The following is a 27,679-nucleotide window of genomic DNA, read 5'->3' as shown; positions in this document are numbered from 1 at the left end:
TTGTGGGTCCAGAGTAGGGCGCTGCCCTGAGTGGGCCCTGGAGGTTCCTAGGCATGCATCACCTCCCTCCCAGGCAGCTCTCTCTGGGGCGAACCCACTCCCCGCCAGTAAGGTTGGATGGCTGCCCTTGGATGCCCCACTGTCCCCTGTGGTCCTCTGCTGACTCACCGACCTCCGCTCCAGGACCCTTCTCCCCGGCCTGCCCCACCCCAAGCAGGAGGTGCCCTGCAGACCTCTGTGGAGCAGTAGTCTCCTTGAAGGGGACCCGCTAGGATCGGGCAGTTATTGCTGCGGGTGCCATCTCTGGGGTCAAAGCTGCTCCTTGCTGCACCAGCCACAGCCTCTGCGGGTAGCAGGCACCGACCAGGCAGATTTTTATCCCCGTGCCTACCCTCCACTCCCCCTCGCGCTGCAGACTCAGCGAGGCGAGGCACCTGTGCTCCCCACCGCCCGGACGGACCCCCAGGGGCTGGGACGCGGCCCCGCTCTGCCCCACCCGGCCCTGCCCTGCCCGCCGGGCTCGCTCCGCCGCGCTCCCCGGTGCCGCCCCGCCCCGCCCCGCCCCGCCCCGCCCCGCCGGCCCTCTGTCCCGCCCCCTGCCGCCCCGCTCCCCGCCCCTCTCTCCACCACCGCCCCCGCCCCCGCGATCCGCCCCGCCCCGCCCCGCCCCGCCCCGCCCCGCCCCGCCCCGCCCCGCTCCGCTCCGCCGGCCCTCTGTCCCGCCCCCTACGGCGCCGCTCCCGCCCCTTGCCCCGCCTCTCCCCTTCGGTCCCGCCCCCTCCGGAGGGCGGTGCGGTGATCTCAGCCGCGCGGTGATCTCAGCCGCGGCCCAGAGAGGTGACCCCCGCGGGACCGGGCCGGGCCGGCGCCTCGGCCGGCCATTGGCAGAGGTCGCCGCCATTGGCTGTCAATCCCGCTGGCCCGGCCTGGCCCCGCCCCGCCGGCGCAGCGTCCCGGGACGTACGGCCGCGGGGGCTGCCGGGACGGCTCCAAGATGGCCGGGAGCCTCGGTTCCGCTCCTGCCTGCGGCCTCGAGCCCCATTCATTGCCGCGCTGCTGAGCGGCGCCGCGAGTCGGCTCCAGGGCTCCGGGGGCTGTCCCCGCGGTGCGGGAGGCCGCCATGGCGACTCTGGAAAAGCTGATGAAGGCCTTCGAATCCCTCAAGTCTTTCCAGCAGCAGCAGCAGCAGCAACAGCAGCAGCAGCCGCAGCCGCCGCCGCCGCCGCCGCCTCAGCCTCCTCAGCCGCTGCCGCAGGCGCAGCCGCCGCTGCCTCAGCCTCAGCCGCCGCCCCCGCCGCCGCCCCCGCCGCCCCCCGGCCCGGCCGTGGCCGAGGAGCCGCTTCACCGACCGTGAGTATGGGCCCGCTGCCGCTCCGGCCCCGCGACGGCCGGGAGCGGCGGCGTCCCTGCAGACCCCCGGCCCCGCGGCCCCCGAGCTCCGGGCGCATCGTCGCCCTTCGTGCTGCGAGACCCCGTCCCGGGGCCCTGCCCGGGGCCCCTCGCGTGCGTCTGCGCCGCTCCGCAGGCAGGCACGGCCTCACGGGCCTCCGCCGAAGGCACCGACGCGGGCTCGGCCCCGGCCCTCTGCCTTTCCCGGCGTGCGAAGTTAGGGAAGGAACTTGCTGCTTTCTATTTGCAAGAGACGGGCTGTGCTGTGAGCAGAACTTGGGAGAGCCGAGACCGCCACTTCCCTTCCCTTGCCTTCACTCTCCTCCTCTCTGAGAGGGAGGAGCGCTGGGGCGCAGGACACCTCGCGAGGAGCCAGGCATTGGAGCTGGGGTGATGGGGGGACAGCGATGACATCATGCCTTTAGGGTGGCGGGGCGCGGGAGGGCGCGGGAGGGCGCGGGCGTGCGGGCCCGGCCCAGCGGGAGGTTCTTTTCCAGGGGGCTCTTGAAACAGCCTGTGTGACCCGAGGCTGTCACTCCCAGGGCACTTCCGTTACTTCGGGAATCGGTAGCAGCGGCAGGAGAGCCGCTGGCCTAAGCCCAAGTTCGTCTGCAGACGCTTGAGTTGGGTTTGCCAAGTAGGTGGTGAGCTGCTCAGAAGGTTATTATGAAGAAGTGAGAAATCAGAAAATTGGCCCAAGTATTAGGAAGAGTTGACAGGCTTATCGCCTGCTTTCAGTTGGAAATAAAAGCAGCCCCTTGCCCAGGGAGAGGTCAATTGCGGGGGGTTGAATGACGCGCGCTACCCCGGGGTCGTGGTCCAGCTTGCCTGCGGGCCCGGCGGGCGGCTCCTGTCGCCTTCACTGGTGACATCTGGTAGTGTCGGAAAGCTGGGGGTCTCTGTTGCTTGTGCCGGGACAATTTTTGAAACAGAGAGAGACCGTACCTTCTGACAGCACCCGGGCGCTTTCCCTTGAAGTCTTCCTGAGCTCAGTTCAGCAGGGGTTGGGAGCACCCTGCTGCAGGTCAGGCCTTTCTCCCCCTCCAGGGCATTTTATTTTCCATCTGGATGTGTACAAGGTGGCATTTGATGAGGACGCTTTTTGAGAGGCGGTCTTTAAGAAACTCACTCTGTTACGACTCATCCATTTTTAGTAAGGTTTTCTTATTTGTGATGCTGCTGATGTGATCCTTGCCGTGTCCTGAGCGTTTAATTAGAAAGTGAGGATTATGGGGAGTAACGTTGGCTTATCCGTCAGGATACAACTTAGAAATAGAGGCGCCTGTTAGGCTCTTGATTTTGGCTCAGGTCATGATCTCCTGCGGGATGGAGTCCTGCATCGGGCTCTGCACCGACAGCACAGAGCCTGCTTGGGGTTCTCTCTCTGCCCCTCCCGTGCATGTTCTCCCTCTCTCTCTCTCTCTCTCTCTCTCTCTCTCTCTCTCTCTCACAAATAAATAGACACTTGAAAAATTGAGAAGTTAATTTTTCTTCTAAGAGGTGAAGAAATATTGGATATTTAGACAAATATTGGATATTTCTCTATGTTTGGATATTTAGAGAAAAAAAATTAAAACAATTTGACTTATTTCTACAGCAGCTAATTTATAATCGTAATTCATTCCAGAATCACAATTCATCCCGGAGGTGGATGCCGTGGAAGTTCACACACTGCCTGGCTCTTGTTAACAGGAAGCATAAAGCAGGGCTCGGGTGGGAAGGGAGACCTTAGTGCTGTCACTGTCTGTAGGCTTGTTCGAACACGTGGTCTGTCTAAAAATACGCCATCTGTTTCTTACACTGCTCTGACAGAACCTGAATTTGCTTAACTTCAAAATACGGATATAAAGAGATTTCCTTGTAGAGCTGGCTTGACAAAAGTAGATGGTGTCTCATTACTTTATGTTAAGGTGACGTGTGATTGATTTGTTTTCAAAGCGTAACCTATTATTTTCACGTAAGTAGTACATTCATGTGATGCAAATTCTGAAGTTACTAAAAGGTAATGATTCAGATGTCTCTCTCCCGCTCCTTTCTTTCTCCTGAGCACCTAACTCTGTGCCCAGAGGCAAGCTCTGTTCTATTTTCTCCTTGTGTATCCTTACAGATTCAATCCGTGCATATATGAGTTAAAGCAAAAGCATTTCAGAACAGTAACTTTTAAAGGTCCTTAGCATGCTCTGAAATCAGCTACATTGGCCTAATTGTAGTTATTTTATTTTATTTTATTTTATTTTTTTTGTTTTATTTTTTTTTTATTTCTTTTTGAGAAAGAGACAGAGCGTGAGCAGGGGAGGGGCAGAGAGAGAGGGAGACACAGAATCGGAAGCGGGCTCCAGGCTCCGAGCCGTCGGCACAGAGCCCGACGTGGGGCTCGAACTCACGGACCGCGAGATCGTGACCTGGCCGAAGTCGGACGCTTCACCGAGTGAGCCACCCAGGCGCCCCTAATTGTAGTTATTTTAAATAAAATGCACAAATATCATATTTTCAGACATTTGCTGTTGAGAAAGCAGGTATTCATTAATTTTGAGTAGTCAACTCAGAATTGCATCTTGGCATTTCTGTTCAGGTGCTTCAGCTGAAAAACCCATTCCCCGGATCGTCCAGAAACAATTTGGAAAGGCTCTGTCCTATTTTTATGGTTCTCCTCCTCTGTTGTGTGAAACCGTAGCGTCACAGCCGTGTGTGGGCTGCAGCCGAAGTAGCCGGGTGCCTGCTCTCTGCCCAGCACGTGGGATGCAGGGCCTCTGGGTGGGACTGGCTGTGGTCTCAGCAAGGCTGGCGTGCAGGGGCGCCAGAGGTTGGGACCATCCTAACTGTAATTTTGAGGCAGTTGACAGTTGCCTTTGGTTCTGTCTTACTCTCCTTCAGACTTCCTGTCGTTTCCCCCTAGCTTTAATGATTCATTCATCAATAAGTATTTACTCAACAACTGACGGGTGCCTCTTGTAACAGTTGCAGGGCTACAGCCGTCAACATCAACGGGTAAAGAGCTCTGCCCTCTGAAGCTTTCATCTCAGTGAGGGGCATAGACAATAAACGGGATAGATAAGCAAAGTAGAAAGTATGTTAGCGATAAACGAAGGAGGAACGGCGAGGCAGGGAAAGGAACTAGCAGACGTCAGGGTTGATAAGGTGTTGACATTCTAGAGAGGATTTCCAGGGAAGGTCCTTGAGATGGTGGCTCTTGAACAAACACGTGAAAGAGAGTCGGCGGTCTGGCCGTGAGGGTGTGTGGGGGAGCGGCATTCCGGGCGGGAGAACAGGTCCCAAGGCCCCCTGTCTGAGGAGGACCGAGGGGTTCGTTTGGTTGGTTGAATTAGTGAGAGGGAGACTCTCAGCGGGTGAGGTCGGAGAGGTGGAGGGAGCGCCACACCGCATCGGTAGGCCCTTCCTGGTGGGCGCATCAAGGACCCTGGCGTTCCTTCTGCGTGAGGTGGGAAGTCATCGCAGGGTTTGGTTAGAGGGGCGGCCGGATCTTGGTTCCATTTTACGAGGAACACTGGCTGAGAACAGTGAAGGGGAGCACGGGCAGAGGCAGGACACCGGTTAGGGAGCTGTTAAAGTGGTCAGGTGACAGAGGGTGGTGGACTCCGCCAGGATGTTGTCAGCGGCGGGTGACGAGCGACTGAATTTTGAAGGTGGGACCAGCAGGACTTGTTCCTCTCTGCTAAGCGTGAGGTGACGTAGCTGTAGTTGGCATTCTCAGCCAGGGCACTTCCAGCTGCAGCGGCCTAAGCAGGCGAGATCTTATTACAAGACAGGAATAAGTCTGCGTGAGGAGCCGAACACCAAGATGAGGGACCTGGCCTCTTGCCTTTCCTTTCCTTTCTTTCATCTCTGCACCTAACATGGGGCTCAAACTCGTGACCGCAAGATCAAGAGGCGCCCGCCTTACGGACCGAGACAGCCAGGCGCCCCGCTTTCTTGTCCTTAGTTTGTAAGGCCTTGCCCTCGTGCTTTCCAGTTTTTCAAAGCTGACTTGTCTTTTTTAGTGTGGAATTGAAACCGTTCTTTATGTGTTCTGCACACTAGACCCTTATCAGATATATGATTTTTAAAAACATTCCTCCTTTCTGTGGATTGTCGCTTCATTTTCTTGGTAGTGTCCTTTGAACTGAAAGCACAAAAGTTTTTCATTTCCATGAAGTCCAGTTTTCTATTTTGTCTTCAGTCGCTGTGCTTTAGGTGTCATATCTTTGAAACTGTTGCCTAATTCAGGGTCACAGAGATGTAGAACTCCCGTGTTTCCTTCTAAGAATTGTAAGTTTTACTCTTACATTTAGGTCCGACCCATTTCGAGTTAATTTGTATATATGGTGTAAGGTGAGGGTCCACCTTCGTTCTTTCGCATGTGGATCTCCAGCGCTCCCAGCACCGTTTATTGAAAAGATTCTTCTTTCCCCATTGAGTTGTATTGGCACTCTTGTTAAAAACTAATAGCCCATAAATGTATGGATTTTTTTCGGGACCTTCAGCTTTATTCCATTGGTCCAAATGTCTATATCCTCTTCCAATACTATACAGTCTTGATTACTGTATTTTTTATCGCAATTTCAAACCACGAAATTTGAGTCCTCCAACTTTGTTCTTTTTTAAGATAGTTTTGGCTACTCTGGACCCCATGCATTTCTGTATGAATTGTAAGATCAGATTGTCAGTTTCTACAGAGAGGCCAGCTAGGATTCTGATGGGGATCGCATTGAATCTGTAGATCAATTTGGGGAGTATTGGCGCCTTAACAATATTGAGTCTTCCAATCTGTGAACATTGGCAAAGTTATTCTGTAAACGGTCAGATAGTCGGCCATTTTTAGGCTTTGTGGGCACCATGTCTCTGTTGCAACTATTCAACTCTGCCTTTGTAAAATAAAAGCAGCCAGGGGTAACATGTAGATGAAGGAGTGTGGCTGTGTCCCAATAAAATTTTATTGATGACATTGAAATTTGAATTTCATATAATTTTCACATGTCATGAAATATTATTGTTTGATTTTTTTTTTTTTAATCAACCATTTAAAAATGTGAAACCATTTCTTAGCTCAGAGACTGGCCCAAAACATGCAGGCTGTAGTTTGCTTACCCCTAGATTAAATAGGATGGGACCACTTTTGTGAACCATTTCTTTTCTGGTTCCTTTCTATTAACTAGTTTAAAAAATTATAAAAGTTACACATACACATCGTAAAACATCTTCAGACGGCTCAGAAGATGCAAAACAAAGCCCTCCTCCTAGTCTGTCTTTAGTCTCCTTCCCTAAAAATAACAATTATTAAATGTCTTTTGTCGTTTTCTCTGATTTTTTTTTAATGCATATTCAAGCATTTAAATGTGTCCCTGTTTTTGTTCTCATGATTGAGATCACCCTGTATTTTTCATAGACATTGTTCCATAGTAGTGCATAAAATTCTTACTGATTGCTGTATAATATTGTGGAAGTTCTTGTTTATTTACTTGGAGGTGAAATTCACATAACATAATATTAACTATTTTATTTTATTTTTTAATGTTTATTTATTTTTTTGAGGGGACGGGGAAGGGAGGCAGTGCGAATGTGTAAGTCAGGGAGGGGCAGAGAAAGAGGGAGAAAGAAACCCCCAGCAGGCTCCGTGCTGTCTGTGCACAGCCCCATGCAGGGCTTGAACTCACAAACCGTGAGATCATTCCCAGAGCTGAAACCAAGAGTTGGACACTTAACCGACTGAACCACCCAGGCACCCCAAAATTAACCATTTTAAAGTGTATAATTCAGTGACAGTTCGTACATTGACACGAATTTCTTTTTAAAAAAATTTTTTTTTTTTCAACATTTTTTAATTTATTTTTGGGACAGAGAGAGACAGAGCATGAACGGGGGAGGGGCAGAGAGAGAGGGAGACACAGAATCGGAAACAGGCTCCAGGCTCCGAGCCATCAGCCCAGAGCCTGACGCGGGGCTCGAACTCACGGACCGCGAGATCGTAACCTGGCTGAAGTCGGACGCTTAACCGACTGCGCCACCCAGGCGCCCCCGAATTTCTTTTTAAAAAAGGACTTTTGGAACTTCGTGGCAAAGGTTTCACATTGTCCTGGTTTCAAATGGCCCGCTGATGAATTCTGTCCACCTGAGAGAGTCCCGACCCCTGTTACCTGTAGCTCCCGAAAGGGAGCCAGCCGCTTGGTAAACTACCTTGGAATGGGCCGACCGTCAGGACATTTAGTCTTACTCAGACGAGAAGGAGAAATAAAACACAGTATAAGACCCTGTTTAATGTTGCGTTGAATTGAATCAGCTCGGGTGCCGGAATATGTGTTAGAGACGTGGTCTGCCATAGGTCCTTGCTGCTTGAAGTGCAGTGTCTTTAGGGCCAGCAGTTTGCATCACTTGGAGCTTATAAGGAGTGTGCAATCTTTTCTGCACCTGAAGTCTACTGAATCAGAGTCTGCATTAAAAATTTTTTTTTTTTTTAAATTTTTTTTTTTTCAACGTTTTTTATTTATTTTTGGGACAGAGAGAGACATAGCATGAACGGGGGAGGGGCAGAGAGAGAGGGAGACACAGAGTCGGAAGCAGGCTCCAGGCTCCGAGCCATCAGCCCAGAGCCTGACGCGGGGCTCGAACTCACGGACCGCGAGATCGTGACCTGGCTGAAGTCGGACGCTTAACCGACTGCGCCACCCAGGCGCCCCTGCATTAAAAATTTTTTTAAATGTTTTCTTTCTTCCTTTCTTTCTTTACTTATTTACTTATTTATTTTAATGTTTTATTTATTCTCGAGAGAGAGTCACAGCATGAGCGAGGGAGGGGCAGAGCGAGAGAGGGACACAGAATCCAAAGCAGACTCCAGGCTCTAGCTGTTCACCACAGAGCCTGACGTGGGGCCTGAACTCACCAGCCGTGAGATCATGATCTGAGCCGAAGTCGGACACTCAACCGACTGAGCCACCCAGGTGCCCCTATTTATTGTTCATTAAAAAAAGCTTTTTTTTTTTTTTTTTTTTTTTTAATGTTTATTTCTGAGAGAGAGAGACAGAGCACAGCAGGGGAGGGGCAGAGAGAGAGGGAGACACAGAATCCGAAGCAGGCTCCAGGCTCTGAGCTTGTCAGCACAGCCCCACGCAGGGCTCATTGGATGCTTAACCGACTGAGCCACCCAGGCGCCCCTAGAGGCTGCATTTTGACAAATTCTGTGAGCAGTCTGTTCATGTTAAATCTTAAAAAGCCCCACCGTAGATGGTCAGGCTCTGTTGCTAACAATGCCGCCAGTATTTGGGAGGGAAGATTTGGGCTGCTTTGTCCAGGTGTAGCTGAGGAGTGTCACTTCTCTGCCCCAGGGCCATTGGGCATTTGTGTGGCTGCAAAGTGGGTTGTCACCTTGACACGTGAGCTTCAGGGGGCATGGAGAGCTCCCAGTTACTGGGAATGAGGACTAAAGTGGAGCTTGGACTAGGTGACCTGGAAGGGCCAGTTTTGTGCCAGGCTCAGTCCTGGGCCCTGGGGTTATAGCAGTGAGCAAGACCAATGGTGATGAATACTATGGGGAGAAACAAATATACAAAGAATAAGGGGGAGCAGGGGTGTGCAGTTTTATTTAGGGTATAAAGTGCGCTGAGAAGGTGATGCTGGGGCACAATGGAGGGAGGAAGCATCTGGATATCTGGAAGAGAGATCCAGGTGGAGGGAACAGAAAAGTAGCTGCGCGTTCTGTATTTGAGGAGTAGTAAGGAGGCTGGTGGCTGAAGCAAAATGAAGGGCAGAAATAGGAGAGGAAGTTGGGGGCGGGGGAGAAGAGAGGTGGTGAGGGGCAGCCAGATGGGGCCTTGTGCACCGGAGTAAGGACTTCGAAGCTCACTCTGGCCAGATGCACGCTTGTGTGGTAAAACAAGTGATCTGATTCATGTTTCTGAAAGGTCACTCTGACAGCACGCAGTGCTGGTCTCGGCCGCGTAATCAGTGCTCGTGGGCGTAGAAAACGGTACGGCGACTCTGGAAAACGGTTTGGCAGTCTCTGGTAAACCGAACATACAATTACTGTTTGACCCGGCAGTTGTTTTCCTGGGCATTTATCCCAGAGAAGTGAAAAATTGTGTTCCCACAAGAACTTGTACACAGCGTTTGTAGTAGCTTTACTCGTAATGGCAGAATCTGGAATCAACTTGGGTGCCTTTCAGCAGGTGAGTGGTGAAACTACTCGGCCGTAAAGCGGAATAAACCCTGATATCTGTCACAGCTTATGTCACTCCTAAGGAAATCATGCCCGTGAGAACAGCCAATCCTAAAAGGCCACATACTCTGTAATGCTTTTTGTGTAACATTTTTGAAAGGACACAGTTTTAGGCGTAGAGACTAGATGAGTGGTCACCAGGGTTAGGGAGCGTGTGGTGGGTGTGGCTCTAAGAGGGACCATTGTGGTGAGGGAAGTGTTCTGTGTCTGGACTGTGGTGGATCCACAGACTTAACACCTCTGATAAAATTGTAGAGAACAACACACACACACACACACACACAAATGAATAAAAGGCTTTTGTCATTTAGCTTAACAGGTTGGTTTTTTGAAACGTACCTTTTTCAGTTAGTGATTGTTGCTGTATTCAGTTAGATCACCAGTAAGAAAGACTTTGTTGTCGATTGGGGAAATCGTAGTCCTTGGTTCCCCTAATCAAATAGCGCTTTTATTTTTAAATTATGTATGACACATAATTCTAAAATGACTTCTGGTGTCCCATTCCTTCTTTTTTAAAAAAAAAAAAAATTTTTTTTTAACGTTTATTCATCTTTGAGAGACAGAGAGAGACAGAGCATGAGTGGGGCAGGGAGAGAGGGAGACACAGAATCCGAAGCAGGCTCCAGGCTCCGAGCCGTCAGCACAGAGCCCGACGTGGGGCTTGAACCCACCAACTGCGAGATCATGACCTGAGCCGAAGTCGGACGCTCAACCGACTGAGCCACCCAGGTGCCCCTCCCATTTCTTCTTAAAATCTCTCTGAAAGGGCTCTAATGTTGTAGGAGCACTCATGTTAGAGTGAAGCGGCAGCTGCTGGGGAGTCGGGAGGCCTCAGTCCCACTTGCCGGCTGGGGTGTGTGGGCACTGCTCGGAAAGTGAGTACGAAGGGCAGGATGAGGGCAAGATGAGCAATGTTTTTCAGTTCTGTGTGTAGTCTGGGCCTTTCCCTCGCCAGCCCTCAACCTGGAATCACATTTTTCTTTTTTCTTTAATGTTTTTAATGTTTATTCATTTTTAACAGACACAGAGAGAGAGAGCGTGAGCAGGGGAGGGGCAGAGAGGAAGGGAGACACAGAATCTGAAGCAGGTTCCAGGCTCCGAGTGTGAGCACAGATCCTGACATGGGATTTGAACCCTCGGGTCACGAAATCAAGACCTGAGCTGAAGTCGGATGCTTAACTGACTGAGCCACCCAGGCGCCCCGCAGAATCGTATTTTTCAAGCATAGTCTTAGAATAACATGATACTAAAAATAAGAATTTAGATGAGGGCTCAAATTCCCAGTTTTAGAATTCTTTGATAGTTGTTTTAACATGGTTGTGCTGTGCCGTAGTGTCCTTGCCTTTTCCGTGCGACTCCTTGCAAATGTGTTTATGTGCAGAACGCTTGGGTAAGTGGTAGGAAGGGCTGACCGAAGTTTGCTCGCATTATGGAAGGTGAAGTGAAGGTGATTGCGTTTACCGAAGTTGGAAGAGCCAGGACTGCTTACCCTGTTCACCCAGTTCCTGCCCAGAGCAAGGCGGCTCCATTTCCACCTTAATTTCCATCCTTACTTTTCCTGTAGAACAAGTCAGTCTGACGTGCCAGTTCATCAAGTTAAATTCCGTGGGGGGGATGAAGCAGCTGTAATTTTCTTCAATTTCCAAATTAGCTTACTGGGCAAAATAAGGTAGGAAGTGGATGTTTCAAGCAGGAGCCACAGACCATACAAGAATTGAGTTTGAAGATGTATGCCCAAAACAACGGAGTTATTTGGAGTGGCCAGAGTTCCCTGAAGGTTGAGGAGCTTGGCTGAGGAAAGGTTGGAAAGGAGCCTGAGGCCGCGCTCTAACGGGCTGGTGAACCCCAGTTTGGAAGTTTTAAGCACCAAGTGCTTAGTGGCTCGTTCTGCTTCCTCATTGCATTGGTGGCCTGACAGCTGTCAGTAGGTCATATTGGAAGAATTGTTTTCTTCGTTTTCTCATATTTTTGGTTAATGTCTCTTTGCTGGGGTGTCTGAGGGTAAAGTCTGATCCTCACGCTTTAAAATGTGGGTATTCTTCAGTGTGATGAAAGAGGAGGTACTTTTTACAGGATTTTGGTTACACTTGCAGGTGTTTAGGGTTTGACTTGGATGTAGTGAAATTGTGTGGTTCTTTAATGATAATGTGTTAGTTTCACACATGTTTAGCCATGTTAGCAATAACAATGGATTTAAGAAAAATAGAGCAAAATTAAAATATTTGATAGCGATCAGATGGTTTTTTTATGCTTCTCACACAAAATAAGTACTTCCTAATTATTGTTTAGCAACCATTGAAGACTTTGTCTACCTGCAGAATTTTGTGATTATTGAGTGTGGAAAAGTTTAAAATTTTATCATTGCTAGGAAGTGGTTGTGGATAAGGTAAGAAGAGAAACTTAAAACTTGTGCTTTCTTGTTAAGCTGACCAAGATAGAAAGTATACTGTCCTCTTTTGCATAGTGAGAATCATTGGAGATCTCGTTAAAAGGCCTGTGATTGATTATCTTGATTATAGCCAGAGGGACTCCACCGGCTCCAGCTTCTGGTCCACACAGGGTTTGAGTTTGAGTATGTGGCTTTTTTTTTTTTTAATTTATTAAATTTTTTTTTTTTTTTTAAGCTTTGCTGTTTCTCTTTCTTTTTCATCTTTTGGGTCTAGAAACTTGGGTTTAAAGTAATTATCATTTATCTTCTGAATCTAACTTCGGAATTATCAGTCTTCGGAATCTGTTAAGACTGACTCCAGAACTTTTGAGTCTGTTTTAACGTGTATTTTACTTAATCTTCCACAGAAAATGCTGGTTCATCCATTCCTTTATCAGCTTTTTTACAATATGGTCCTTGCTCTTAGTCTGTCGTCCCAGGGAGATAGTTGCAGGAGGGGTTGTGATCAAGGAGTGCGGTGGAGGTGCTGGCTGGCAGGGCCTGGGGACGGAGCCCGGGGCGAATAAGACAGGCTTGCCCCACAAGGAGCTCCACAAGGGCAGCTAGACTGAAATAGACCACAGAAAAATGCATTTTTATTTTGCTGGCTGAGATCCATATTCTGTCTTAGACATTTTGTTCATTTTATAAACGTTTGCTTAAGTTCTGGCAAGGTGCGGGGGGACAGCCGTGTAGGTCTCCATGAAATAAGGTGCAGGCCTTGACAACTGTGTTGTGTACTGCTCACTGGATTCTTTTGGCTTATCCCATATTTGAGGAGGGAGACAAAGTTCTTTTTAAGACTAATATTTGTACCTGTCACTTCTGAAAAGATAAATGTTGCGTGGACCTTGCCAATTCTCCATCAGGCATGTGTGTAATTACTGGGAAGCTGTTGATTTTTTTTGTTATTGGGTTTTTTTGACTCTTTTTTGGTACCTTGGTGTGTGAATTCAGTTCATTTAAGGCCTTAGACAGATTTTTCACTCTGGAAATCAAAAGGTAATGGGTAGGTGAGTTTGTTTGCTTCCTAAATGCTTACTTAAAATAGTCAATATTCTTTAATTTTCTTGATGGTGGTCTTAAACTGGGTAAACTCTAAGCTGTTGTAATGGCGACTTTAACCTGGGGGTTAAGGAAGAGAACATCTTAATTCTCAATGCACTCTCTCTTTTCTTCTTTAACTCGAGGTGTGATTTACAAATAGCTGAACGTGCCCTGTTTAGTGTAGAGTTTTGTGCGTAAAGCCCCGTAACTGCTCCCACGCTGGAGGTTTAGAACAGCTTCATCACTCTTCAAGCTTCCTCTTGCCCTTTGCTGCCAACTCTTCTCCCAGCCCCTGTAAATTACTGGTCACTTTCTGTTCCTGTAGTTTTGTCTCTTCCCGAACATCCTATATATGGAATTCCCCACTTTGTGGTCTTGAATCTGGTGCGAGATTCACTCTCGTGTATGTTAGTGGTTTGCTCCTTTCTGCTGCCAAGCAGTAGTCCAGTGTCTGTGGCGGTTGTTCGTCCACCAGGTGAAGGATATTTGGGTTGTTTCCATCATAGTGCTTTGAAGTGGGTGGCTCCTGAGGGTGGGAGGTGAGAACCCTCTGTTCCTCGTGGTCACTTAGGGACCCAGGCTCCTTCCATGCTGTTTTTCTGCCATCTTGTCTTTCTCCGTGTAATCAAAAACTGGGTGTTAGGCATGTTTGTTCCAATTGGAGGGAAGTAGGGGCGCCTGGGTGGCTCGGTCGGTTAAGCGTCCGACTTCAGCTCAGGTCACGATCTCACAGTCCGTGAGTTCGAGCCCCGTGTCGGGCTCTGGGCTGATGGCTCAGAGCCTGGAGCCTGCTTCCGATTCTGTGTCTCCCTCTCTCTCTGCCCCTCCCCCGTTCATGCTCTGTCTCTCTCTGTCTCGAAAATAAATAAACGTTAAAAAAAAAAAAATTAAATCCAATTGGAGGGAAGTAGAAGGGGACACCCCAGGGTCAGCCAGTGAGGCACATGCTCCACGTTATCACTCCCATTCCCATTTTGTCTGTGAGAACTAAGTGTGCCTGCCCCTCCCTCGCTGCAGGGAGGCTAGGCAGTGCAACTTCTCACTGGGGGTGTGTGTCCAAGGAGAAAGGATGGTGTTTGGGTGGATGCCGAGCCAGCAGTCTGCAATATTAAGTCGTCGGTAAACAACTCATTTAGGAGAGAGACCAGTAGGAGACACACGTTCACCAGTCCTGTAACGATGAACTCTGGTTGGCCAGTCATTGGGAAGCCCCCTCCTTGCTAGCCTTGAGCTAGGCTTCTCTCTCAGGCTCTGATTCTTTTCCTGTTTGGAACCCCTCTCTCTTCTTCCTTTTGGCTACTGGCTTCCTGCTTCCGAGGCTCTTCCTTGCCCCTGAAGTGCCTTTTGGAGGCTTTGCCTTCATTGGATTTGTACAATTTGTAATAGCCTGTCCCTTCAGGTGCACTTTTTGGAGTCTGAGGGTTGCATTGGGGATTAAATAGTCACAGGTGTTCGTAGGTTAGATTCGGCGCCCCCCCCCCCCCCCCACCTTGGTAATATAATTTCCTCAAAAACTAGTAGTCTTCTGGTTTAGGTGTATTTTTAGTTAGTGCCATGTACTGGTAGCCACACTCAAATTCTTCTCTGAATGTAGCTCTTAAGCCTGGTTTAATTTTTGGCTTCCTCTTTGGATCATCTGTCTGTACCTTATGTTGCAGGTACATACCTTGAAGCCATTTGAAGCTGTAGGTTTGGGTGGGAAGCAAGTGCCTTCACTTTGGTCTTGACCAGGCTGTTTGTCTCCTCGTGTTGGCTCCAGAAGTCTTCATGGGAAGCTTCAAGAAGGGCTTTGAGGCCAGAGGCTTATTTCTAGCTGTCTGGGGAGGTAGAAGCGGTTAGTCACTGTCTATACCTTACTTAAAAATTTTTTTTTTAATGTTTACTTATTTTTGAGAGACAGAGACAGAGCACGGGCGGGGAGGGAGCAGAGAGAGGGAGACACAGAATCTGAAACAGGTTCCAGGCTCTGAGCTGTTGGCACAGAGCCTGACGCGGGACTTGAGCTCACAGACTGTGAGATCGTGACCTGAGCCGAAGTTGGACGCTTAACTGACTGAGCCCCCCAGGTGCCCCCCTGTACCTTATTTCATACCTAGTAGAGAGCATGAGGTCTGCAGGCAGTGAACAGTGTGATTTTGAGCAGTGGAGGCGGCTTGGTCTGAAGAGTAGGTTTGGTACTGCATTTCATTGAATCGCAGGCCCACCATCGGTGTGATTACCTTGGGTGAGTCACTGTACTGCACTTCCTCTCACATGGGGAGAGTAGGTGCACCAGTAACAGCTCCTGACTTTTCTGTGCCACATAGTTTAGGAAGCCTTTGGTTGAACTTGTCCGTGCCTCCCCGTGCTGACTCCACCCTGCCCACCGGCATGGGCATATGGTTTATTCCTAGTAGTCCAGAAGTGCTTATGGGCTGAATGAATGATGTGTAGAAATAAATGGAATGGATACTTTAACACATGTTCACTTCTTTTCCTTTTTATTTTCTTTTAGAAAGAAAGAACTCTCAGCCACCAAGAAAGACCGTGTGAATCACTGTCTGACGATATGTGAGAACATAGTGGCACAGTCACTCAGGTAATTGCACTTTGAACTTTCTAGTAAAAATTAAAACTGTAGATTTCCATTCTTAACGGGCTAGAATGCTTGTCTCTTCAGTTGTCTTAAAACATTTAAAGGCCTCTCTTCCCACATTTCTGGCTATATAGCAAGGCTCTCCGGATGCTATAATGAGTAGTGTTTTCTGTTTGTAATCTTATGTACAACAGTTGTAACCATTATGATAATTGAGCACCACGTTTATATTTAATTAGCACTCTTGTAACTGTAATCATTTAAAAATTATCTTTTGTTTGGTATTTTTACATTATCGCAGCGACCGGAACAACAGGAGGCTGTCCAGTTACGTGTCTTCTGTTTGCTTGTCACTGGCGCCCTGTGGCTGCTGGTCCCAGTGGGGGCTGCCCGCTCATCTGTGCTTTGGGGTTGGCGGGGTTGCGGGCGGTTGACTATAAGTCGATTTCCCTTGCTCCATCTTTCTTCTGGGGCGGACCAGTGGCATCTGCTTTTGTGGCTGTGCCACGTCTCCTCATTCTCTTTGCTTTTGGCTGTCTGTCTTTCTAAATGCTGTTCCCAGTGGCTGTGGATAGTAAATATTTCAGGCCCGTTTCTAATGGCTGAGCAGGAGACAGAGGTACCTGAGATTTCTGAATTCTCTTACCTGACTGGATGGGTGGGAAATACTTCTAGCTTTTCTTTCCCGTGGAGCAAATAATTGTTATCCTCCTCCTTGGAAGCCGGGCAGAGCTGTCTATAATCTGTTAGAAAAATACTCTTGATTTTAGTACTGACGGAAGCTTAGTGATTCACTTATTTGTAACGGCACTTGGATTTGTGTTTTATGTTTTCAAAGTGATTTCACATACAATATTTCATTTTAGCTGAACTCATCCCATTGTTTGGGAAATGTGGATGATTTCTCTTTCTAATTTGTAGCGATGTGGGAAGCAGATGAAATAACAAATGAGAGTATGTGCTGAAAATAAAAATTCTAAGTTTGCGTGCTATCGTAGAAAACAACACTATGATACACGTAGGGAAATAAACGTTTGAATTCCATGTCTACTCCTTATAAGCCAGGTGATTTTGGATAAATTTTACTTCTTTGAGTCTCTGCTGCTGCATTTGTGAGCTGGAGGTCCTGAGTTTTAGGGTTCTTGTGGGATCGGGTGACACTGTGTATGTGTGTTCATTAGCCGCATGGGCACGAGAGTGCCGTACGGTTGTGATGGGTTTTGTCCAAAGCTGTAAAGTGTCAGTGCTTTCATGTGACGTGACTTCAGACCCTTGACAGACGTTTGCGCCCTGCTGCTGTAGCGCAGTCTTGCTCACCTGGCCTGCGGCGTCCGGGCCTCAAGGAACGTTTCGCTGTGGAAGCTTGTGGATCCGGAAGACAAGCTCTCCTCCAGTGTGAGAGCTTCTTTTATATTTATTGTTTCTTTTGATCATTCTCGGTGGAATTGATGGAATGTTGGCTTAGATTTGCATGTTAGTAGAGCGCGTTGGGATATCTTAGGAGTGATTTGTGGTTCAATTTGCCATCTTAAATCAAAATAATAGCTGCTGATGGTTTTCACATTAGTGCATTTCTTCTGTTTTTATGGAGTAATGCTGATAGTAATACTCCTTGTTCTACAGAAGAACATGTTGATAGGATAATTATGGATCCAGAGAGGTCATCTTTGGTTTCATCAGATCAAAGAACACATTTGTTTTAAGATACTTTCCATACTTTGTGGAGAGTGTAGAACCTAAGTAGGTATCCTATATGTAGAAAATGCATACTAAATGTTTAATGAAATCTTGATAGCTGGTATTTCCTGTGATCTCTCCTTGAGTATAACTAAATTTTGGTATATTTCTGAGCTTCTGTGATATACTTGTCTCCGGTGTGGTTATTTTAGTGGTAGCTTCTGGAGTTTTTAATGGGGGAAGTCATCTAAAACTTCATGGATATGTAACTGTTAGTCTACTTCAGCTCTCAATTTGGTGGTCTAACCTACTGGTTCCTAAATACGTATGAGCATCAAGGTCTTCCAGGAAATTTGTCAAAAATACAGTAGTGAAGATCCTTCACTGCCCTCTTTTCTTTTTTTTTTTTTTTCAACGTTTTTTTTTTTTTTTTTTTTTTTTTATTTATTTTTGGGACAGAGAGAGACAGAGCATGAACGGGGGAGGGGCAGAGAGAGGGAGACACAGAATCGGAAACAGGCTCCAGGCTCCGAGCCATCAGCTCAGAGCCTGACGCGGGGCTCGAACTCACGGACCGCGAGATCGTGACCTGGCTGAAGTCGGACGCTTAACCGACTGCGCCACCCAGGCGCCCCACACTGCCCTCTTTTCTAAACACACTTACATTTTCTGTTTGGATGTAGTCTAGTGATTTGTTTTTAACAAGTATCCTCTCGGAAATACCTAGGAACCCTTATCTAAGCATGTGTACTTTGACAAAGTGTTTGGGTAAAAATACGTATACAGAAATCCATTGGTTTCCCGTGTATTAGCATAACTCAGAAAATGTCATGGTTCAAGATCCAACTCACAGTAGCACCAACATATAAAACTTCAAGGAATTGAGAAGAAATATGCAGAAAATATGTAAAGACTGCTGTTGACATTCTTGAAAGGTATAGGTGACTACTTCTTTTCCTAAATGGAAGATTTTTTATCGTAAAGCTGAATTTTCTCTAAGGTAATCTCTAAATTTACGATAGTCTTGACTAGAGTTCTAGTAAGGGTATTTTTTTTAACTTGTTCACCTGTAAGAATAAATACATGAATGTTGTAAAGAAAAGCTGAAAACATCAGCAGTATGGTGAGAGATGGTGTACACAATATTGAGATAGTTAGACATTAAAGAAGGTATAGGATCGGAAGTTAGGAGAGTATATGTATGCATCTCTGTGTGTGAATTTATGATAAAGATAACATTTTGTATCAGCAGGGAAATGATGGATTATTGAACCAAATGACTAGAGAAAAATTATATCTGTATCTCATATTGCAGACAAACATAAATGTCAGATTACTTAAAAGTAAAAGAAAAGAAATTATTGGGATACCCGGGTGACTCATTCGGTTAAGTGTTCGTCTGTTGGTTTTCGCTCAGGTCATTGTCTCATGGCTTCGTGAGTTCGAGTCCCGCATCAGGCTCAGTGCTGGCAGCGCAGATTAAAAAAAAAATTTTAGGGGTGCCTGGGTGGCTCAGTCTGTTAAGCATCCAGCTTCAGCTCAGGTCATGATCTCACAGTTCATGGGTTCGAACCCTGCATTGGGCTCTGTGCTGACAGTTCAGAGCCTAGAGTCTGTTTCAGATTCTGTGTCTCCCTCTCTCTGTCTCTGCCCCTCCCTTGCTTGTGCTGTCTCTTTCAAAAATAAACATTAAAAAATAAAAAAAAAATTTAGATTTTAAAATCCAAATCTAAAAATTTAAAAATCTAAAATAAAAAAAAAATCATGTTTTAAAAAATGGAATTATTATTACAAAAATAATATTTAATCTTAGGTGGAAGAAAGCTAACGATATAAGGGAAAAACTTGTTTTTGTTTTTTTTTTTAACGTTTATTTATTTTTGAGACAGGGCATGAACGGGGGAGGGTCAGAGAGAGGGAGACACAGAATCTGAAACAGGCTCCAGGCTCTGAGCTGTCAGCACAGAGCCCGACACGGGGCTCAAACTCACAGACTGCGAAATCATGACCTGAGCCGAAGTCGGCCGCTTAACCGACTGAGCCACCCAGGCGCCCCGGGAAAAACTTGTTTTGACTGGAATATAGTTCGATGTGTCAGAATCCACCTTAAAAAAGCTTGAAAGTAACTTCAACTTGGGGGAAATGTTGACAGCATATATAGCAAAGGTTTAATAGTTGTTAAAGAGCAATTATAAATCATTAAGAAGCAGACTATCAGCCTAATGGGAAAATAGGCAAAGAACATGACTGAGTAGTTCAGAAAATAAGAAATACAACTGGGCCAGTGAACCCGAGAGCTGACTCTTTGTGTTTCCTGTGGAAAGATACTCACATTTATTTACCAGTCATCAGTAGAAGGAAACAAAAACAAAAATAAGAACAGCTGCCATCTGTCAAATTGACAAACATTAGGAAATACTCAGGATTTTTGTCAGAGGTGATACAACCTTCCTAAAAGGCAGCATGTCGAGCTTTAGACTCCTCTGTGTGGCAGTTTCACCTGAGACTTTATCCGCGGGAAAGTGCGTAGCGACATTGGTGCAGTGCTGTTCATCGCATTAGAACATTAAAGGTCATCTGAACGACTTAATGACTAGTAGGGGAATTGAAAAACGAAGATACATTTAAATTTTTTTTTTAATGTTTGTTTATTTAAAAATTTTTTTTTTTTTTTTTTAACGTTTATTTATTTTTGAGACAGAGAGAGACAGAGCATGAACAGGGGAGGGGCAGAGAGAGAGGGAGACACAGAATCGGAAGCAGGCTCCAGGCTCTGAGCTGTCTGCACAGAGCCCGACGCGGGGCTCGAACTCACGGACCGCGAGATCGTGACCTGAGCCGAAGTCGGCCGCTTAACCGACTGAGCCACCCAGGCGCCCCTAATGTTTGTTTATTTTTGACAGAGAGAGAGAGACAGAGCATGAGTGGGGGAGGGGCAGAGAGACAGGGAGACACAGAATCGGAAACAGGCTCCAGGCTCTGAGCTGTCAGCACAGAGCCCGACGTGGGGCTCGAACCCACAGACCGTGAGACCTGAGCCGAAGTCAGACACTCAACCGACTGAGCCACCCAGGCGCCCCGAAAGCGAAGATACATTTATAGAAGGGAATGTTTGTTAACTTTGTAAAAGGTGATTGTTAGATATGTGTATTGTGACCAGAAAATTTATTAACACTATTAACAAATTAAGTTTAATATATCGAGGAAGATATTTGCTCTGGCTAAGGTTAATGCCAAAGGCAGGATTTACTTCCTGCCTCAGACAATTGATAATGGACAAAATCTGTGTGGCAGTGGTTTTCAGGACATCAGGCAAAGAGCAATAGCAGCCCTTGACAAATGGGAAAGGAGTGTGGGACCCGTATGGCTTCCCGCTTCCTGTCTGGAGGGAGTAACGCTGGGAGGGAGGCCCAGGCAGGGCCCGTGGTTTGCTGAGTTGAGCAGACGGAGCTGCTCGCTGAGGCCAGTTAGTGAGAATGGTGGAGAAGAGAGAACTGCCCAGAATGCTCTCTGGAACCTGTGGGAGGAGACGTCCCTGAGTCTTCAACGTGCTGCCTGTTGATGTGCACGTGCTCATGAGGACGTGCTGGGATGGGGCCTCCCAAAAGGACCCGAAGGGGCGCTTGCCGAAACCCCCCCTAATGCGGGAAGAGCTCCTGTTGACTCCAGCCTGAGCAGACAGGTGTCCTTCGTGGGCCATGGCTGGAGTGTGCAGAAGGGCATGCTCTGGCGACAGGGTTAACTTAGCCCTCGACTGGCATGTTATTCTGGTCCTGCCTGGAAAAGCTTAAAACATTTCAGGAGTGCAAAGAAACAGGAAAATAAAATTCGTAGCGGTCCCTTGAAACTGATTCAGAAATTGCACAGATGGTAAAATTTGTACAAAATCATGAAAACAGGTACTCAACTATTTTATGTACTCAGGAAGCTAGAGAAAAGATGGAATGTGTTAAGTAGAGACAAGACATTAAAAAGAGCTAAATTGCACAAAGAGTGACAGCAGATTTGTTGCTAGAAAATGCATGTCACAAGTCAGCAGGACATCATTTGTAGAGGAAGGAAAACCCCTGGAACTGCACGGCCGGTAAATAAATCTGTCTCAAAACAAAGGTGAAGTAAAAACCTTTTCAGACACAGAAAAGCTGAAATAATTTATGTCCAGCCGGGACTTTAAGAAATATTAAAGACGGTGTTTCAGGTAGGAGGAAAGGAAAATAAGATCAGAGAGAGATCTGGATCCACACAGAGAATTAAAGAGCAGGCAAACGGTAACTATGGTGCTTGGATAGAAGACTTTCTGCCCTCGTTTGTCATCTCTTTAAAAGTTAATTGATCACTTACAGCAAAAATGATAACTGTGTACTTTGGGCCTTATGACACGTAGAAGTAAAATGTTGGGCAACATCAGAATAAAGGCTGGCAATAGTTTGTGGTAGGCAGAGTAATGCCTCTTGCCCCCCAAATTTAACAGGTCTCACTCCCTGGAATCCTGTGTGAGTGTACCTCTAGGGAAAGAGTCTTCAAAGATTTGATTAAGGTAAGGATTGTGAGATGGAGAGATTATCCTGGGTTGTCCAGGGGGACCGTAAATGTAGCCACATGTATCCTTGTGAAAAGGAGGCAGAGGGAGATCACACGCGCGCACACACACATACACGCAAGGCGATGTGAAGCTGGAACAGAGACGGGCTTGAAGATGCTGGCCTTGAAGATCAGAGGGAGGTGGCCACAGGCCAAGGGATACTGGCTGCCACCAGACCTGGAAGAGGCAAGGAGTCCTTTGGAGCCTCTGGAGGGGACACAGGCACTGCCAATACCCTGATTTCGGCCCGGTGATACTGATTCCGAACTCCTGGCCTCCGTAACTCTGACAGGGTAAACGTCTATGGTGTTAAGCCACCCAGCGTCTAGCAGTTTGCTACAGCAGCCACAGGAAACAAATCGAGTACTGTTATAAGTTTCTGTGCTGTGTGTGAAGTGCTGTCATGTCATTAAGGCAGGCTGGGATCAATTAGAGATGTATACTATAAACCAGGTAACAATTAAAAGCACAACAAAGAGTTACGGCCAATAAACCAAAAAAGATAAAACGTCATCCTAAAAATACTCGACCCCAAAGAAAGCAGAGGTAGAGAAAAAGGCAAATAAAGAGCATCTGGGGTAAGTAGGAGAGAACTGGTGTGATGGTAGATTTAAATCTAGCTCCATCAATAACGACATTAAACGTAAGAGGCAGGCTTTTCAGATCCAATGAAAAACCAAGACCCTGTGTGACCTGCGCATGATAAACCGTTTTAAACATGAGGTGCAAATAGCTTAGAAGTAACAGCATGGAAGGGCTCACTCACCATACTAACACTCCGATCAGATGAAAGCTGGGTTGCTTTTGCTTATGTTCATGTCAGACAGTGGATTTCTCAGCAAAAGCTATTACCAGAAATAGACTGGTCATTTTATAATGATGAAGGCATCAGTTCATCAAGGGAGCATAACAATCCTAACCGTTTATGTTCAGAATACATGAAGCAAAATCTGATCGAACTGCAAGGGGAAATAGACAAATCCACAATTATAGTCAGGTTCCAGGAGCTTCTCTTAAAAACTCTTTGAGCACGTAGACATAAAATCTGGATCTAGAAGACTTGAACGATACTATCCACCCTTATGGGCCTGATTGACATTTATAGACACCCCACCTGGAACAACAGAAGACACATTCCTCTCTAGTGCTCACAGGACGTTTGCCAATACAGGCCACGTGCTGGGCCATAAAATAAGCCTGAGGGACTCAGTTATGTGAGCGTCCGACTTGGGCTCAGGTCATGATCTTGTGGTTCGCGAGTTTGAGTTTCACATTGGGCTCACTGCTGCTGTCAGTGCAGAACCCGCTTCTGATCCTCTGGCCCCTCTCTCTCAGTCCCTCCCTCCTCACACTCTCTCAAAAATGAGTAAATATTTAAAAAAAGTCTTTAAAGGGATTCATACAAGTATGCTCTTTGACCTCAATAGGATTAAGTTGGAATCTGTTCCAGAAAGATAGTCTGGAAAACAGGTAACGTATTTCCACCCATGGGTCAAAGAGAACGTCAAAGGGGAAATTTGAAAGTATTCTGAATTGATGAAAATAAAAACAAAAGATTTCAAAAGTTGCGGTATGCCGCTATGACATATCCAAGGGAAATTTATAGCTCAATGCCAATTTGGGAAAAAAGAGAAAGGTCTCAGATCAATGCCCTCAGCTCCCATGTCAGGAAACTTGAAAAACAAGAGCACGTGAAACCCAGATTTATCAGAAGAATGGATATAAAGATAAGAGCAGAAGTTAGTAAAATCGAAAACAGAGAAGTCTGCAGTAACTCAAACAAACCTGAAGTGAGTTCTTTGAGAATGTCGGTGAGATTAATCAGACTGACTGGCCAGGTAAGAAAGAGTGCAGTCACAAATGACCAGTACCTGGGGTGAGGGAGATGATTTTCGTGTGGGTTCTATAGATATTAAGAGGATTAGACGGGAGTATTGGGAACAACTTTATGCCGGTAAACTGGACAATTTAGGTGAAACGGACAGGTTTCTTAAAAGACATTTCTAAACCTCTCTCAAGAAGGAACCTATAACCTCATTAGCCCTATATCTGTTTTATTAAATTATTAAAAATCAGTATTCGATTTAGTTATTGGAGAACTTTTAAGCATGGTTGGAAATGGTACATGAACTTGTTTTTTTCTTTTAATTGAGACATAATTGACCTACGACACTGTAAGTTTGAAGTATAGCACGATGGTTTGATACGTTTATATATTGCAATATGATTGGTGTCAGCTAATACCTTTATCAAGTCACATAATTATTGTTCCTTTTCTGTGTTGAGAACAGTTAAGATCTGGTCTCATAGCAATTTTGAAGTTTATAATATAGTATTATGGACCGACTGTAATCACTGTGTTGTGCATTAGATGTTCAGAACTTATTTGTTACTTGAAAGCAAACCTTTGAAAGCAAACTTTTTCATCTGTGGGTTTTATGAAGTCTAAACACAGATAAAGTATGTCTGATGAAAGTTTTGTGTCTGAATTGAGATGTGCTCTAAAGAAAAGGTTGTTAAGTAGACAGTAATTTTTCCATATTGATTCCATGTTGAAATAGTTATATTTTGGATATGTGGGATTAAATGACGTGTTATTAAAATTAATTTTGTTTTTTCTTTTTCTTTTTGACGTGTGCCCCAGAAACTGTAAAATCACACATATGGCTCAGGCTGTGTTTCTGTAGCCAACGCTGCTTGGAGCGGCCGTGTCCGTGTTCGGAGGCCTTTCCTGCTGAGCCCTTTTTTCACAGCTGTGTTCCCCACAGATGAGGTCTGAAGTCGCCCTGGGTGGCATGTTTTGTTTCTTGCCTGTATTTGTCGGCCGTTGTTAAGATGGGCCCCTGGTTTCTCTTAGGCTCGTGGTCCTTCTGACCGTTGGTAGGAACCACGATGAAGTGAGGAAGGGGGAGAGGACCTCCATCTCCGAGGACTCTAGGGGGAGAACGGGAAACAGAGTCAGATTTTGAGTCTTCAAGGATAGCGGCATTATTCAGGGGCTGTGTTTGGGCTGGTGGTACTTCACGGTGCCGGGAAATGAAGTCCAGTACACGGCCCACCAGCTTATCTCTGCCGCGGCTGTGCTTAGCCACATGGATCACGACAACCCAGACAGACGGTCTCAGTCAAGCATTTTAAAATCATCTGCGAGCGTTACATAGACTCCCGTCTTTGCGAGACTGGGACAGAGCAGCAGAAAGCACAGCCTGCCCGTGATCGTGTGTAGTCTTACGGTGGAATGTGGTTATGCTTGGAACACATTGAAAGCAAGAATAAAAAGGAGTAAAAGAGTCATATTGGTATACTGATTTTCAGGGTTCCAAGAATACTGTCAGCAAGAGTAGAAGTAACCTGTTGGCAGAGAGCGGCAGATGGCTGTCTGGGAGTGAAGCAGTATCTTTCTTTCCTCTTTTTTATGGAGTTCAAAATACATACAAAACAGTGGCTTTTTGAGGTTGATTTAACTAAAACTTTAAAAAAAATGAAATTTGTCTTACAGTCTTTTTCAAAATAAGCTTTTAAATTTTAGAATAGTTTTAGATTTAAAAAAAATTGTAAAGATGCATAGAGAGTTCCCCTCTACCTCACATCCGGTTACCCCAGTTCTTAGCATCTTACGTTACTGTGGTATGTTTTTCACAGTTGATGAATCAGTGTTAATGTACTTATTAACCTTTATTTTTATGTAATGTCATTTTACTGTTCCAGCGTCCTGTAGAGGACACCAGATACCTCATTGCATTTCATTGTCATGTCTTCTAGGCTCCTCTTGGCCGTGACAGCCTCTCTCTCTCTTTTTTTTTTAACTTAGAAATTCTCCAGAATTTCAGAAACTTCTGGGCATCGCTATGGAACTCTTCCTGCTGTGCAGTGATGATGCAGAGTCGGATGTCAGGATGGTGGCTGACGAGTGCCTCAACAGAGTCATAAAAGTAAGCCCCCGTGAGCCGTGCTCTCCCAGCTGCAATGTGGCCGAGAGAACAGACCGTGTTTGGAGGGGCGGAGTCGCTCTGGATGTCCGCCGTCGTTCATTCGCGGTGTGGTTGCCAGCCTGCCTGTCGCCCCTGCTGACTCAGAAGGCCGTGTGTGTGCCTAAGTCACAGATGGGCTCTACTGGCAGCCGCTCGGTGTTCTTGGGGAAAATGTCACTACAGACAGCAGCTTCTGTGTGGGCTGAACCTCGAGCGGCCACAAGGCCCTGGGAGGGCAGGGGACAGGTGAACGCAGTCTGTCTGTGGTGCTCTAGCTTCCCTTCCTTTGTCTGCTTTCCCTGTCCTGCGGAGACCTGGGTCAGGCAGTGCTGTGTGCCCATAAAGACGTGACTTCTGTCACAGACCGGCTGGGGCTGGTGTGGTGGCACCGGGTGGAAGGAGCTCCCGAGGAGGGACGGCAGAGCCGGAATGCCAAAGCATTTGGGCTACAGGCAAGCTGAGGAGCAGGGAGGGGACACCTGTCTTCTTCTGTCACTGCTTCCTGAGGCCGACTTTGTGCCCAGCATCACCAGAGCTTCAAGCTACGCTTCTTCTTTTTCTGTTCTCTGCTGCCTTTGAAGATAAAGGCCTTCTTCCACAATTCCTAATGCAATGGAAAACTGTCCTGGTTTTTCTCATTCTGCCCTTCTTCTAGTGTCCCCAGCCCATCCCGGTCACTTCTTCTAGGCCACCTTTGAGTTTGTGAACGGGCCTTCTGGATCGTGTGTCCATACGTAGTGCTCCCACCATAGGCCGTGGGCACCGAGGATGGGTCTCGGGCACAGTTCTTGACACTTCCTCCAAAAGCTAGCTCTTGATAATGGTTAAGGAAAAAAACGTACCTTGTTTCCTTCCCTGCAGGGGTCCTTGTTTTGGTGACCTTTCTGGTTTTCTTATTTTTTTCTTACTTCCTTCAGTTCCACTCATGACACTTAGATAAGCCTTTGAGAAGAGCCTCCATCTCTTGGTTTTCCGTGGAGGCCAGATGAACCAAGGACCCCGAGCTAACATAGGCTAGTCGAGTATTTCCTGTCTCGTTAGGGTCTTGATAAACCAAGCTGTTCTTTGGAGTCTTTCCCGGGGCTTTCTCTGCAGAGTGGTCGCATTTTATGTTGGCCGAGCAGTTATCCTTCCTTCCTCCTTCACGGATCCAGCCTTCCTCCGGGAGAGGATCACCCCCCTCCTGCTACGTTCAGGGAGACGAAGGCACTTTACTGGGCTGATAAAGCATACGTGGATTTTGGGGTGAAGGAGAACTGCTTTTGAGTCTTTCCTCTGTCCCCTACCAACTGAACAGCTATGAGAAACATATGTAAATCTGTGAGCCTCGGTTTCCTCACCTACAAAGGGAATCAGACAAGGTTTGGTGGTGTGTAGGAGTGCGTGTGTGTGTGTGTGTGTGTGTCTGTGTGTGTGTGTCTGTGTGTATGTGTGTGAGGGTCAAAGGTGGTTGTGTAGGCGATGTGCTCAGCACCGTCCTGGCCCCTCACCGGTCCTCCAGGTGGCAAGAGGTGTAGTCTTGTGATGATGAGATTCTCACATTCTTACCCCAGGAGTCTGAGGGGCATGTGAGCAAACCAGCTGCCCTCTCTGCCGTCACACGGACTCTGCGGTCTTCAGGAATCCTTCCCTTCTGAGAGCGTGTTATTTCTTGGCTGGCATGCTCTCTGGGCTCGGTAGCCACGGCGCCCAGCTCACTCTGTCAGGAGCAGCCTTAGGGAGGCCCTCCCCCATCTCTGGGCAGCCACCCGGTCTTCTCCTTCTGCCTGCACCCCCTGCTCTCGCTCGCACCCCGCCTCCCACT

General features: G+C 47.0%; 1 protein-coding gene across 3 annotated transcripts in view; it reads left to right on the top strand.

The window, feature by feature from the left end:
- Positions 1–887: 887 nt before the first annotated feature.
- Positions 888–27,679, top strand: part of HTT (huntingtin) — a 151,034-nt gene continuing 124,242 nt past the window's right edge. The window contains exons 1-3 of one of the 3 annotated variants that reach the window (XM_058719607.1): positions 888–1,350; positions 15,565–15,648; positions 25,716–25,836. In XM_058719607.1, the coding sequence (XP_058575590.1) occupies positions 1,121–1,350; positions 15,565–15,648; positions 25,716–25,836 (435 nt within the window). In that variant the 5' untranslated portion in view covers positions 888–1,120. The remainder of the gene's footprint in view (positions 1,351–15,564; positions 15,649–25,715; positions 25,837–27,679) is intronic. The other 2 variants (XM_058719605.1, XM_058719606.1) reach the window with 2 other exon arrangements.

This window comes from Neofelis nebulosa, chromosome 3, assembly GCF_028018385.1.
Source record: "Neofelis nebulosa isolate mNeoNeb1 chromosome 3, mNeoNeb1.pri, whole genome shotgun sequence".
Lineage (NCBI taxonomy): Eukaryota > Metazoa > Chordata > Mammalia > Carnivora > Felidae > Neofelis > Neofelis nebulosa.
The sequence above is the reverse complement of the archived record's forward strand: the minus strand, read 5'-3'. Positions and strand labels throughout refer to the sequence as shown.